Consider the following 14,391-nt stretch of genomic DNA (forward strand, 5'->3'; position numbering starts at 1 on the left):
ACTTGATGCTGTTCAATCATCATTGTTCGTATCCGAGTAGTATTCGAACGCCGCAGGGAGAGGCGCATCCTTGCTGTTAGGCCCGTCGGGATCCGCCTCATCCACAAGCTCCTTCTTCACCTCTTTCGCGATCTCACTAGTCTGCACGGGCAAAACACCATGTGCAGGCCACGACGAGGCCTGCTCGGCGCGCAACATGGTAGTCATCCACTTAGCCCATTCCCAGGGCCTCTCCTTACCTCCCGGTAAGCTGTTGAAATACTCCCAGCCCATAACTCCTCCGAATCGCTGATAACGACCTCGGAGTAGAAGCAGCACAGATCCCAGCATCTCCCAAGGCACCCAGCCGCTCCCGTTCTCCGGATTCGTGACCAGTCCGATTACAATCTTCTCGGGCGACCAGCCTTTGGCCAGGAGCATCTCGTACATGACGGGGTTGCTGCAGTCGCCCCATCCGCAGTAGAACTGGGTGTTGTACCACGCGATCTCCTTGCCGCGCATGACCTCGAGCGCCTCGTAGTCGAACCCGCTCAGGTTCTTCATCGGGTCGAGCAACGCCATCGCGACGGGCGCCATGGTGATGGTGAAGTCCTTGCCGAAGTCCTGCCGTATGCGATCGATCAGGCGGATGATCCCGCCCAGGCTCATCTCCTCCTCGACGTCCAGATCGAGGCCGTCGAGGGCATGCTTCCGCACCATGTCGCGCAGCGGGACGTAGTACTCCTCGAACTGTGCCTCGTCGCCGTCGAGTCTCTCATACGAGCCCCGAGCGGCGCCTCCGAGCATGCCCAGGACCTTGACCCCGCTGGCCTGCAGCACGCGCAGCTCGGCCCATAGCGTCAGGAATCGCGGGTCGTCGGGCCGGTGGTCGTTGAGGGTGAGGCCGTGGGGGTCGCCGTTGATGTGGATGGCGGCGAGGATCACGTGGGTTACGCTGATGTCGGGTTGCGTCAGGAGCGGGAGGATCGAGATCGGCTTGCCGTCGTGGGTGTGGTGCGTCTGGTAGTAGGTGATGATGCGCGGGAGGGGTGTTGTCGGCGGTAGGGGCGGCATTGAGGGCGAGGAGCGGCTGGCCTCGAGAGGCGCGACGTTCGGAGATTCGGTGAGGGATTGGAACGCGTCGCGTCGCGTCGCCGTAGATCGGCCAAAAATTCGTCCAAAGAGGAGATGTGGTTGCAGTGGTGGTTCTCGGTGAGCTGCCTGAGCTTAGTGCGGGGAGGACAAGAGGTCCAGAGCAATTGAGTTGGCTGCCCCTCACTGCGTCATCGCCTGGGCTGCTTACGTAAACATTCAGTTTGAACAATCAGCCCCTGAATCTCATTTTCATTTTCTCTTCCCTCAAACAACATCAACAGATTTCAACACCCGAGGCCAATGATTCCTATTACGTACGGTATCATACAAGTCTCTACGCATTCTGCAATTTTGGGTACATCTCTTTTCACTGGCGTCCAATAACCCGCAGCCAAGCGCGACTACAGAGCCTGCAAAATCACCAAATAGGAGCCCCTTTCCCCGTCTTATCCATGTCCTTCGTCTTGGCCGGGAGTTGCGCGACCACGTAAAAGCACCAAATCGAGTAGACTGTGAGGATACAGCCCACAACGTAATACAAAGTGCTATCGAAAATCTCCGGCATCGTCAAGACAAAGAAGCTGAAAGGAGCAAACGTCCAAATGGTCCCGATAATGTTGACCAGGCAGAACCCAAGCGACAGCCCCTGTCTCGTCCCGGCTCTCAAATAATGGTGGGTCGGCCCCAGCACGATGAGGACGTTGGTGAAGCAGAACCACTGCATCACGCACCCTTCTCCCATGAACTCGATGGCGAGGAGGACGACCGAGTACATGCCCAGCTGTAGCGCCAGAGCATAGACCGCAGCCGAAGAGACAGTCGGATTCTTCCCGAGCACCGACGAAAAGTTGGCCTCTCGTTCTTTGAAGACGGCCCGGTGGATACACCAGATCTCCAAGGTCGACCAGATGAGCAGCGCCGTCGAGGTTCCTCTCAAAAACCAGTGTTCGCCGTATTGACCGGCGGCCTTGCCGAGGATGTAAGACCACGTCGAGTCGTGAGCCAGATAGAATGAGTGCATCCAGAATGGCATCGGCCCTTTGCCCTCTCGGAGGGTAAGTCTTACGACGTATGTGTACTGGAGATAGCCGACGACGTAGCTCACTGCGGACGCTAGTAACAGAGGCTTGTTCTCCAGGGTGTACACCTCTGTCAGTCGTTGGTAATAGTTGATGTCGGCCATGATGGCGGCGTTGATCAAAAGATGGGAAGAATCCGAAGATGTGTGACCACATCAGGAACGCACCAGCGATCAGACGAGTTCGGCATGTTTATGTAAACGATGCCTCACCCACTTCTGGATTTTTCACCGAGTTTTGGCAGTGAGTTTCTGAACAGAGTTCACAGATCTCGGAGCCGAGATTCCCTCCTGAGTAAGTCATAGCTCACGAACGAGTCAAAGCTCCTGGGCGTGGTTTCCACAATATCGGACGAGAAATTAATACCAAGGAAACACGAGCTGATCCAGCACTCGGTAGTTGCTGCATTAATTGGACGTTTCTGAGGAGTTAGTTCCTCTCACTCGACTCCGTGACCGATGATTCGTGGGAGTCAGACCCAGGGGTATGGCCCCGGGGACTGCACGGACACCGGTACGATTCATCATCCCAACCAACTTCATACTAAACGGAGTCCCTTTGATTCTCGAATTCGTCGAGTTGTTCATGAGTACATCGCCGCATCTCTAGACGGCCTCTTCATACTGGTTGATAAGTCTCTGAGGCACGAGCCCCCTCAGAACCACAACGCCAGCATGCACAATCCCCCACCGAACCGTCGTCAGAATATCCGCCATAATCCATACCAAACCATTCGTACGTCTCTTCTCCCTCCTCAAAGTCATATCATTCCGCTCAACCCGCTCCGACATGCTCGCCACCAGAGCGTCCATCTCCCCCTGCGGGTCCCAAATCATCTCGTCCTCCTCCCCATCCTCGTCCTCGTCAAAGTCTCCCATCGCGTCAAAGTTTCGGCGCGCAGGCACGCTGTAGTTCCGGTTCGGCCTCGCGTGGTGGAACGCCCAGCACGTCAGGGTCGCCAGGTAGAGGCACCACGGCACGTGGAAGAGATTCATCGCCTCCGTGCCACTGAGCGTCTTCTTCGTCTCCCGCAGCATCTGCGCCGCGTGCCACGCCGCCGTCGACGCCGACTGCTTCCCTTGTTCCGCGGCGGCGGCGTCCCCTCGATCTTGCCTCGCGCCATTGCCCTCTCCCTGCCCATTCCCTGTCGCCACGGCCCACCTCTTGACGACCTGCGCAGATCGCATGTAATCCTTCTGCTGAACCGGCCGGCCCAGGATATGTCGTGCTCCGGCGTATATCTGCACGTCCAGGAAGTCCATATTGAGCAGGGCCTGCGCGGAGTGATACAGAGCCTTGTACGCAGCCGTGAAAGACTCAAACTCCGTCTTCCGGATCTCGTCATCCGGCGAGGGGGGCGCCCGCGGCATCTGGGCGAAGAAGTTGTTGCAGTACCAGTCGAAATCGTATCTCCAAGCGTCGTAGGCCGAGCTGAGCGTCTTCCGCCAGCCCGAGCCTGGACCCGGGCTCTCGCCGGAAATCACGCCGAGTGCGGTCTGGTCGCGGCGTCCCATGTCCCAGGCAACAGACATGAGACCGTGAAGTACGAGAATGCGGGAGAACCCACTGAGGCCGTGTGTTCGTGGCCCCGACGGCATGAGGTAAGCCTTGAGAACGGGAAGGTAGAATGTTCTCTGGTCGTTGATGCTGGACCTCCACGCCGACGCCCACGACGAGGCGTCTCGTGCTTCCCAGATACTCTGGTTGCAGGGGAGTTCCAACCGTAGTTCGAATGCTGACATGCAGAGGCTCTGACAAAATAGGACTGCGTGCTGGGTATCCCACATGAAGCAGAGCAAAGCAAGCCTGTGGCACTCATGTTAGTTACTTCCGTAAAGTCAGGATTCGGGATACCCGGGGTGAAACTTACCTCTTCTTCTGCTCGGCCTCGGCCCACTTCCTCCACACCTTGTCAAGAGCCGCAGGACTATCATCCGCACCAACCGGAGGAGGCCCAGGCGGCCGAACCGACTGACAGTCAGATCTTCTAATGAGATTGATCAAAAGACCGTGGAAGAGGTGGCTCATGTCGTGCTGCTTCTGCCCCGCACGAGACTTGCCAAAGCATTCCACTAACAAGATGGTCTGCAACGTCCACAATTCAGGTCGAGGCGAGAACCCAGCGTGGGCGAAGATGCTGGGCCGGATAACGTCGTGTATGCACACAGCTAACTGATGGCAGTCTTTGCTCGAGTAAGTTGCCCCGAGCAGTAAGATGGATAATAGTAGAAGCGGCTCAGTCTCTGCACAGTTGAATGTTTCAAGGTGCATGAGAGGGTAGGCTGTGTTGAAGCGGCTGAAGAAGAGGTCAAGGTAAGAGTTCAGAGATTCAGCGGAGAGCAGTGGGTGTTCCGAAAGGGTGTATCTTTGATCTGGTAGGCACGGCTTGGCCGCTTCGATGGTGTTCAATAGTCTCTCGCGGGCCTTGTCGTCAACGGTAGGAGTGTTGAGAGGCTTTCTCAACGACGACAGGGGCCGCTCCGGCTCGAGGATCGGTGCCGGTCTGCTCACGGCAATGCGCTTACGAGCCGTCGCCACCGTCGCCTCCGCCGGTCTTCGCGAGGCCGCCAGCTCCGCGTTCCTCTCGGCAGAGTTCCGCGGAGGAGGCCTCCTGACCGGCGCCTCCTGCGGCGCGGACTGCATTATGGTGCTGTAGCTCGGCGGCTTGTCCTGCGCGCCGGTGTCGTGCGGAGCCACGTCCATCGGCTCCGACCACAGCTGGGCGCTCTTGATGGATTCCGGCGTGATGGCGATGTTGTTGGTCTGCGTCTTGGTGATGGCGGAGTTGTCGAGGAGGCGGGGGTCGTAGTTCTGGTCGGATGTCTTGGATGAGATGACGGGCGAGGCGGTGTCTTGCATGTTAAAGAGCCAGTTGTAGTCTAGGGCGGTGGTGTAAGGCATATTAAACGAGCTCGCGGTGTCCGGCTGGAATATCTGGTCATAGTCCAGCTGCTCGCTCGCAAACGGGTCGCCCCAGTTGATCGGCTGGCCGGAATCGATATCGAAATTGTTATCCGCCGCGCCGAAATCGTGAAACTGGAGCGCAGGCGGGAATCCCGCGAAGTTGTTGACGGTCTCGGAGGCGTTCAGGATGTTGCCGTGGTCGAAGGGGTAGGACTGGTTGGAGTCGAAGCTCCCGGGGCGGAAATCGACGGTATGGCGCCTGTGAATCTCCGGCGAGATGCTTCCTCCCGAGAAGTCCTGCTCTAACGCCGGGTCGAAAGACGAGACGCTTTGATCCGCGTCTGTCGGTTCCGGTTCTGGTGAGGGTACTTGTGTTGTTTGCTGACGAGCGCGCCCTGGGGCTCTACCCCGGCCGGGAGGATGCGTGCAGGGCCGTTTCTCGACGACGGAGCCGTCTGGGGCTTTCCAAGATCTTTTTCTCGTGTCTAAGACACCGCAACCGGGTCCGCCTGCTTCGAGATCCTTTTGGCGGTGCCGGTCCATATGCCGTTCTGGCCATATTAGTCAAAATTCAATGATAGAGGTTGCACAAAAGTTGCACAATTGTTGCTTGAGATACACGTGCTTGTTCTCACTTACTCAAAAGATCTGGCCGCTTGAAGTGAGCGCGACAGATATCGCAGGTCAAACCACCAGGCTGATGATTCAGAGCATGGCGTTGCATATGCTCTGCCCGGGTGAAGCGCTTGTTACAGCCTTGTTGAGGGCATACAAAGGACTTCTCTTCACCTAGGTAACCGTCTGAGCTCTCAGAGTTGTGACGATAGTTGGCGATGCCAGTTGTAGCGGTCTGAGAGTCCTCCATGGCGGTTTACCGGGTCCATCCACTTCTGAGTACAGTGTAATTTTACCCCTGGAAAAAAGGAAAGAAAACTCGGTTCAGGTCCCTGAGCCTGGATGGACAATTGCGAATGTGAATCTGGGGTGATCTGGGCTGTGAATTGGATGATATCGTCGGAGATGGGGGAATGGGGATGGACATAGACTGTGCAACGCCGTTGTATCGGTGTCCACTTCTCCGCATTCTGAGGCGGCTTTTCGGCGTTGAGGAATCACGGTATCGTGCATAGCGTCGCAACCCGTATCGTCCGTATCAGCTCCGGGGATGTTGATAGGAGTGTGCGTAACTCGTGCATATGGTGCGGAGAATGTCACCGCAGGCGAGAAGAGAGAGAGAGAGAGCCCCTCCCCCACTCTTGGTGCTTCCCGGTTCTGATAAGATGCCTGTTCTCCGCGATCCAACATCGCCCACCCCTGGGCGCTTCATGTCTCCCACGAGATAAGAGTGGGGTAAGGCGACTTCGGCGCTACCCTTACTTTGAACGGCGGGCGTGTCTTATCTCATTGGAGCGGACGTCTGATAGTTGAAGATACCGGTCAACTTCTCGAGACATTCGAAGACTCCGGAGATGGGTAGCCGGATGTGAGGGGTCGTGTTCATGTGGCGCATTCATCGGCACTCGCGATCAAGCTGGTGCGATGGCCAGGCGTTGTTCAGAGTGAGATCAATGATGCGACGAATTCCACTCTTTGGATTGGAGATTGAAGTGGTGAGGAGATTCTCAGAGTGACCATATGGTCTCCCACCCTGCTACATAGCTCGTAGGTCTCAGTCTTCTGTATTTATGCATGCGGAGAAGACGAACCGAACTAAGACGTTGGGTTGATTCACGAACCGCTCGGACTATTGCATTGCATCACATTGCTGAATAACGTGAATCCCACTTGGCGAAACTGGGTTCGGTTATCATCGGTGTTTCGTTTCACTCAGTCAAGACCATGTCGACGGCACGGAGTTATCTGATCCAAGAGAAGATCCAGCGAGATGAGAGCAGCAAACTACATGTAAGTATCTCACTTTCGTCTCTGAGTAGATACGTTTGTGACTAACTCTGGAATAGGTCATCATCGTCGGGGCGGGTCTTGGAGGTCTAGGAGCAGCCATCGCGACTCTGTTAGCCGGTCATGATGTGACCGTCCTAGAATCAGCACCAGCTATCGGAGAGGTCGGGGCCGGCATCCAAGTACTTCCAAACGCAGCTCGTGTGCTCTTCTCGTGGGGTCTGGAAGAGAAGCTCGAGAAGTACGCGACCAAGCCCCAGAAGTGCAACTTCATCGGCTGGAAGGGCAACTTCCTCGGCGACATGGACTACCACCAATACTCCGCGGCCGCCGGTGGCTTCCCCTTCTGGGACTTCCACCGCTCCGATCTGCACCGCTGTCTCCTCGAGCGCGCCGTGGAGCTGGGCGCCAAGCTCGTCACGAACGCAAAGGTTGAGACCTTCACTGTTTCCGAGGACCAGGCGACGTCGACCGTGTACCTCGCCGATGGCCAGACGATGACCGCCGACCTCGTTGTCGGCGCCGATGGTATCGCTTCCAAGCTGAGGGAGGAGTTCCTCGGAAAGTCTGATCCGCCCCAGCTCACCGGGGACCTGGCGTACCGACTCCTCCTGAACACCGCCGACATGCTCAAGGACCCGGAACTGCGGCACTTCGTGGAGAACCCGCAGGTCAACTACTGGGTCGGTCCCGACAAGCACGCCGTCAACTACGTCCTCAAGGGAGGCAAGCTCTTCAACATGGTTCTGTTGGTGCCGGACGACATTCCCATCGATGGCGGAAACACACTAAAGGGAAATATCGAGGAGATGCGTGCGCACTACGACGGATGGGATCCCCGCATCAGCAAGATGTTGCTGATGTGCGACGAAGTCCTGAAATGGAGACTATGCATCAGACCGGGCCTCGACCCGACCTGGTCGCATTCGTCCGGTTCATTCACCATGCTCGGCGACGCCGTCCACGCGACTTTGCCCTACCTCGCCAGCGGCGCAGGCATGGCGCTCGAAGACGGCGGTGTTCTGGGTCTGTGTCTTGCCCGAGTGACTGACAAGTCGGCCTCGTCCAAGCAACAAGCCCTCAAGATCTACGAGGACTGTCGCCGGGAGAGGACGGAGAAGGTCGTGCGCCGTGGCACGTATAACCAGTGGATGTACCACCTCCACGACGGCGAGGAGCAGGTGGATCGCGATGCCAAGTTCAAGCAGTTCGGGGAGATGGATGAGAAGTGGCTGAGTGGCGAGTCGCCTGTCCTGCCTGAGTCCCAGGAGACGGGCGAAGACCCGTTCCCGTGGAGATATCACGGCGTTGGCAGGTGGCTGTTGACGTATGATATGTGGAAGGATATTGAGTCAAAATGGCCATCGACTCCGGAGAGTATTTCAGCAGCGGATGACCAGGCTCCTAGAGCAAGTCTATAGATTCATTTCTGTGTATATTAGAACACGTATGATACCTGCACCTTGAAACAAATTTGACGGCAAGTTCACTTTTGCGTGTTTGTATCAATAGTTTCGAGGTTTCGAGGAATGCGAGCGAAGAACTTCTCATGAGACCTTGCGTAATGTTGGGCACGCTTTTTATAATCTCCTTGACCATACTACCTTGCTCATGGCAACAGGATATGGAACTGCTTGAGTTCTATCAGTTAGTAACTGCTGTCACCTATCTTTATCATATCTGGTTGAAGAATGGTTGAAGAACTGTCAGTCGAAATTTTTATGTACTTGCTATTACGTCTACAGTTCATTACAATGCAAGTGTAGAATCATCAAGTCTCCAGGCTAAGCGGATTTGTCGGCACCAAGACTGATTTGAACATTTCTTTATTGATTCAATGCTTCTCTATCGTCATGATGCGCCATACTGCGACGCATAATATTCATGATCTACCCAACCTTCATAAACAACCGTAGCCTTTTATGCATGCGCGTTAATCTCCGCATTATCAACCTTGTAAAACTCGTAATCGTTGTATCCCTTCTCAGGGGGCTCGGCCCCGTAGAACGTCGTGCGGTCATAGGGGTTCAACGGCCAGCCGTTTCTCAAACGCTCCACCAGGTCCGGGTTGGCGATGAAGTACCTGCCGAACACGATGGCGTCGGCCTCTCCGGTCTTGAGCTTGGTGACGGCGTTGTCCCTGTTGAAGTTGCCGGCGGCCAGGAAGTGGATGCCGGCGGGCTTGAGGATGTCACGGAACTGGGTCAGGTTGTTGCTCTGCTTGCCCAGCGACGCCAGCTTCTGCTCCTCGTCGAGAACCTCATCAAAACGGGGCTCAATCCTGTGGTTTTCTTGTCAGTATGTGCTCGCAAGTTGCTTGTCAGACATTGGGGAAGTGGCTTACATGTGAACGTATGCGGGTCTTTGGCTCTCGGAAAGGTCGGCCAGGCGCTGGGAGATGTAGGTCCAGTGCTTGTTGGGGTCGCTGTCCTTTGTGCCTTGGAAGTAGTTGTAGGGGGAGAGACGAAGGCCGACCTTCTCAGGTCCGATGGCGGCGGTCACTGCTTGCACGACTTCGAGCAGGAATCTTGAGCGGTTCTCGATGGAGCCGCCATACTCATCTGTGCGGGTGTTGATGTTGTCGTGAAGGAATTGCTCAAGAAGGTAACCGTTTGCGCCTGTCACTTCCGTCAGTGTTGCACTCTTCAAGCAGTTACACGCACAAACATACCGTGAATCTCAACACCATCGAAACCTGCAACCTCAACCGCCCGCTTCGAAGCAGCAGCCCACTCGGCGGTGAGGTCGTGGATCTCATCAACAGTCATGGCCCTGGGAGGACCGTCCTTGCATTCGGTGCCGTCCAGGTACTTTCCGTCCATAGGCTGAGTTCCCGATGAGATGGGAGTGTTGCCCCCGCGCATGCCCGCGGACGATGCTCTACCGGTGTGCCAAAGCTGGACGTAGATGAAGCCGCCCTTGGCGTGGACGGCGTCGGTCACCTTACGCCATCCCTGCAGCTGAGAGTCGGTGAAGACACCCGCGACGCCGGGGTAGGCACTGGCGTCGAGGCAGATGTCGGTGGCCTCGGTGATCTGAAGACCACCTGCGCTGGCGCGCTCGCCGTAGTACTTGGCCACGCGAGCGCCGGGAACGTGGACTCCGCGGGACTCGAACTCGCTTCGCATGCGAGTCGTAGGGGCCTGTGATGGAGCTTAGCATATGTCCTCTCAAGTAAGGAGGCTTGAGACAAGAAGTGGTTGTTATTCTCCTGTGTCTGTTGACATACCTGAACGATACGGTGCTGGAGGCTGAGACCACCCAGCTTCAAGGGAGCGAACAGGGTGGTGTCCTTGAGGGCGGCGTAGACCGGGGGAGGCGTCGTGGCTTTAGGCATGTTGGTGGCTGTTGGTTTGTGTCTGAACAAGAAAGGATCGAACGATGGTAATCTCTTCCAATCCCAGTTAGATGTCCTGAATTGGATGTTCCGTGGTACCTCAGCCCAGTCAAGGGAGTTGGAGAAGCCGGGTTTTGAACAGTTGAGCTGAGGCTTGAGTCTCAGCTGTAAAGCCACATATCACTCCACAGCATATTCAGATTCATAGATTCCCATGATGATCCTATGGCGTGCGAGTCCAGCACCCCATCTTCGAGGAGTGGAAGTGGATGCTGGGAGCTCCCGCCCGTTGTTGGGGTCGAGGGTGGACCTATCTCGAGAGTGGGGGACGACCGCCCTTGACCTGGGACGAACGATACCCCTATCTCGACTACCCCGGATTATCAGTCCACTCCTGTGCCATTGACGAATTGCAGATCGATTGAAGTGGCAGTTTGGAGCTTGATAAGCTCGCTCAGGGGTTCGCCGGAAGACGGGAAATGCATGATATTCTCCGTACCCCGCGTTTACATTGCACCGTCGCATGGATGCAACTCGGCCGGTCCGGCGGGATTCTAGGCCTTGCTGAAGAATGGATAATCATCCTGATTGGGACTCGGAATACGGTGAGACTTTCGCTTAGGACCTCCTGGGAATGGTGAAGTTGTCTGAGGTTTCATCGGGTTTCTCTCGGGCGGTTGGCATCAGCCCCCAGGCAACCTAGACTCGTATACCAGTTCTGGTTTAATGAAGTAGCAAAATGAAATTAGTCAGAGACCTCACGTCTTGGTTTTCCACTGAAATGACTTTGCTGGTTATGCGAGAAATTTACTGCAGTCAGAACCCTTGACCAAAATGACCTTGACTGCATATGCCTAATCATAGCCCGTCTGTCAGTGAATTGATGCTAGTGATCATCTCCGCCAAGCTGCCATAATACGTGTGACAAGGCTTTTGGCACTTTTGCTAAATCTTTCTTGTGTAGTTGACAAAAGCTATTGCTTCTTATGATGCAGTTACATGACAGGATAACGACTTTTGAAACTGGAAGATTTCTTGCCTAGTCGGGTCTTGAAAACCCGTTTCCATTCTTTGCTCTTCATTCAAGCGTTGACATTTTTGATGTACCGCATCTACATTTTAAAGCCATAAAAATACAATCATTGGATATCTCTGGTTCGCTGCACTCCCCACCAAATCAAAGCGAGGCATGTCCATGTGTCTCGTACGGCAGTCCAAAACAGAAGACTCCGACCAAGACCCAAAGCGCAGCACTGGCATAGATCGGCACCGTCGTGTAACCGGCGTATGTCGAGATAAATGATGCGACCAGACCTCCTACGCGAAGGAGCGTGGATGCAATACCAGTACCGGTTCCACGAACAGGGCCCGGGAACGACTCGGGCGTGAAAGCGTACATCACGGCGTATTCTGTCAAGGGATTAGCAAGTATGGACTTGATGCAGTAGATAGAATCGGGACTTACCAAAGTTTCCCAATATCGCAGTGGCACATTGGAAGCCAATATCAGCGGCTTCAGTGCCGACAGAGGTGTACGCGAAGAGGAAAACTCCCGTCAGAACGGCCGAAGCGGCCATCATCCACCGGCGACCGAATCGCGTCTCCACGAGGAAACCGGCAGCGATAGGCCCGACAACACCCGCCGAGGACACGATGCAGTAAACCATGTACGTGTGGTTGAGTGACGTGTTTGCGGAGTAGGTATCCTTGGTCGCCAGATACGACGGGATGAAGGCGAAATAAAGCGGGTATGCGACACCGACGGTGAGCCAAATCAGGAAGGTGACGGACGTGTGCTGCGCCATCTTTCGACCGGCGAACAGCTTCTTGTAGTTGTCGAGGTTGTAGTCCTGGAAGCTCTCCTTGATGATCTCCATGTACGAGAGCTTCGAGGTCGTCGGGAGGGCATCGGGATCGACGTGCGTCGCACCCTCGCCCGTTTCCGAGATGCCGTTGCACTGTCTGTCGATGTCCTGCAGCATGTCAAGAGTGAGGGTCTCGGGGCGGCCATTGTATCGTGCAATGTAGTTGACGGCTTCGACCGCCTCGGCGTCCCGGCCCTTGGAGATGAGGAATCGCGGGGACTCGGGGATCTTGAACACCAGGATGCGAATAAGTGCGAAGGCAATCGCGATACCGCCGAGCGTAATCATGAGATAGCGCCTGTGTAACAAGACGGTCAGAAAGGTTATCCCTGCGGGGAAAATAAAGGGAATGTTCAGCTCGACTCACCAGCCCATGTTGTCTTGCATCCTGCAGGGAGCATCACCCGCCGGACACGCAAAGTTGGCCAGAAATACCCAGGCCAAAAGCGAGACAATCACCTGTCCCAAGTTCCACCACGCCGACAGCGTGACGAGCATCCATTGATGACTCTGAGGGACGAATTCCAGGAACACCACGCTGTCGACGGGCACGTTGCCGCCGGCCGCGGTACCGATAATCGCCCAGAGAGCGCAAAAGGCCGTGAAATTTGTGGTTCCGGCGACGGCGCATCCAAAGATGCCTCCGTAGAGAATAGTGGCATTAAAGGCGGGCTTGCGACCGATGAGATCGCACGTGGTGCCCCAGAACGAAGCGCCAATGATGAGACCAACGTAGTACGCGACCGAGCTGAAGCTAAGCTTCACAATGTCCGTGAACTCGTTGCCGACCGGCGGGCGGATGGCGGTGATGCCCTGCGACCAGAAGTTGTCGACGATCCAACCGAAGCCGTTGACGACGAAGAGAATCCATTGGAACCTGGAGAATGCGACCGAGGGCCGCTGCGGTTAGCTATCGTCGTCGTTCGATTGAACACGACCGAATCGTGTTGGTCGCTCAGACGTTGAAACTCACTTTCCCATGCCGATCTCTCCGAGATGCTTCGCGACGAGCTCGGACTTCAGACGGTACTGCTCGTTGACGGCGCCGGTGTAGAAGTCGCGGACGGTCGCGTCGTTGACCGAACCGACCTCGCCATGTTGTAATGAGTTGGAGCGAGACTGTGTCAAGCCCTGCTCCGTCGCCCCCTTGGCGGTGCTCTTCTCGCTCACCGAAGCCATCTTGAAGAGAGTGTGTGTGAAAGTGACGGGACGAAAGACTGAAGAATCCGGCTCTGCTCTCTCAAACAAAGACGAGAAACTTGCAATCTGGGACTTGGGGACACTAGACTCGGTTGAGGTGACGGAGGTCCCTCAGCTTTATTGAGATTGAGAGACACGATGGAACTAAGAACCAAGGGACCCGAGGGCAGCGCCAAGGTTGAACAGTACAGGCCAAGGGTGAATTGTCAATGGACAATCACTTGACAGCTGACATATCGATGGTGATTTCGACAGCCCTTTGCCGGGGTCCCAAGACAATCGACAGGGGCATTTACCGTAGGTGCCGTCTGGGGGATCTTCACCGACTCAGTTTGCGCGTTGTGAGGGAGAGACAGATAAAGCTGTGCCTGAGCTATGTTATCAGGAGTGAGTGGCGGCGAGTGGTGAGTGGTGAGCGGTGAGTGGTGAATGAGTGAGTGAGTGAGTCTGTTGGCCGCCCTGTAGATATCAAACCCTCGTGGGCTCTATCGCAACCCCAGATTGGCCTTGTTCACATTATCGCGTCCAATTGAAGCTCAAGGATTACACCTGAATGATTACGGGTCTCCACCCCCACTTTAGAGGAGACGACGCCGTTAGAAAACTTGCTGTGTGCCTCCATTTCTGGCATTCCTGCTGGGATGTTCAGTTCTTCACTCCAATCAACTCGGCCAGTCGACGAGTTTTGACTTTGGTAAACAGGGAAAGCTCCTGAAACGCTGCGCACAATTGCATGCACTGATGATTCATGCCTGGCCCGGCCTGCTGAGTTCCGGGGGTCGAGCTTGCATAAGACAGGGGAGAAATGGTGATGACGTAGAGTAGTACGACCTAAGACAACTTCTTGCAGAAGAACCGCAGCTGAGCCCCGGACCGTTCGACGCAACTGTTGGCTACATGGCTCTTTGTATGGAGGCATAACCGGGGCGCCGACTTGCACAAAACGGGTCGCGTTCCATGTTTAATCAAATTACCTAAAAGACACCATGCAAGAATCGAGTCTCTCGGTCCCCATTGATCAATTCAGGGT

The 14,391-nt window shown here is 55.5% G+C and overlaps 6 protein-coding genes across 6 annotated transcripts; 1 reads left to right on the forward strand and 5 right to left on the reverse strand.

Annotated features, from left to right (window-relative positions):
* Nucleotides 1-12: 12 nt before the first annotated feature.
* Nucleotides 13-1,053, reverse strand: CkaCkLH20_05276 (chitinase; the record flags this gene model as incomplete). The annotated part of the gene is made up of 1 exon (XM_038887995.1): nucleotides 13-1,053. The coding sequence occupies one exon, from the start codon at nucleotides 1,051-1,053 to the stop codon at nucleotides 13-15; it is 1,041 nt and encodes a 346-aa protein (XP_038746471.1).
* Nucleotides 1,054-1,492: 439 nt separating this feature from the next.
* Nucleotides 1,493-2,257, reverse strand: CkaCkLH20_05277 (uncharacterized protein; the record flags this gene model as incomplete). Its single annotated transcript, XM_038887996.1, has 1 exon — nucleotides 1,493-2,257. One exon carries the CDS (start codon nucleotides 2,255-2,257, stop codon nucleotides 1,493-1,495), a length of 765 nt encoding a protein of 254 aa, XP_038746472.1.
* Nucleotides 2,258-2,758: 501 nt separating this feature from the next.
* CkaCkLH20_05278 (C2H2 finger domain transcription factor) lies at nucleotides 2,759-5,922 on the reverse strand (the record flags this gene model as incomplete). The annotated part of the gene is made up of 3 exons (XM_038887997.1): nucleotides 2,759-3,959; nucleotides 4,024-5,608; nucleotides 5,697-5,922. 3 exons carry the CDS (start codon nucleotides 5,920-5,922, stop codon nucleotides 2,759-2,761), a joined length of 3,012 nt encoding a protein of 1,003 aa, XP_038746473.1.
* A 974-nt stretch (nucleotides 5,923-6,896) lies between these two features.
* CkaCkLH20_05279 (FAD binding domain-containing protein) lies at nucleotides 6,897-8,380 on the forward strand (the record flags this gene model as incomplete). Its single annotated transcript, XM_038887998.1, has 2 exons — nucleotides 6,897-6,962; nucleotides 7,019-8,380. The coding sequence occupies 2 exons, from the start codon at nucleotides 6,897-6,899 to the stop codon at nucleotides 8,378-8,380; spliced, it is 1,428 nt and encodes a 475-aa protein (XP_038746474.1).
* Nucleotides 8,381-8,879: 499 nt separating this feature from the next.
* Nucleotides 8,880-10,296, reverse strand: CkaCkLH20_05280 (12-oxophytodienoate reductase; the record flags this gene model as incomplete). Its single annotated transcript, XM_038887999.1, has 4 exons — nucleotides 8,880-9,240; nucleotides 9,304-9,577; nucleotides 9,631-10,102; nucleotides 10,189-10,296. The coding sequence occupies 4 exons, from the start codon at nucleotides 10,294-10,296 to the stop codon at nucleotides 8,880-8,882; spliced, it is 1,215 nt and encodes a 404-aa protein (XP_038746475.1).
* Nucleotides 10,297-11,473: 1,177 nt separating this feature from the next.
* CkaCkLH20_05281 (major facilitator superfamily transporter) lies at nucleotides 11,474-13,340 on the reverse strand (the record flags this gene model as incomplete). Its single annotated transcript, XM_038888000.1, has 4 exons — nucleotides 11,474-11,706; nucleotides 11,762-12,459; nucleotides 12,529-13,038; nucleotides 13,135-13,340. The coding sequence occupies 4 exons, from the start codon at nucleotides 13,338-13,340 to the stop codon at nucleotides 11,474-11,476; spliced, it is 1,647 nt and encodes a 548-aa protein (XP_038746476.1).
* Between the last annotated feature and the right edge of the window lie 1,051 nt (nucleotides 13,341-14,391).

The sequence above is a fragment of the Colletotrichum karsti genome (genome assembly GCF_011947395.1).
Source record: "Colletotrichum karsti strain CkLH20 chromosome Unknown Scaffold15, whole genome shotgun sequence".
NCBI lineage: Eukaryota > Fungi > Ascomycota > Sordariomycetes > Glomerellales > Glomerellaceae > Colletotrichum > Colletotrichum karsti.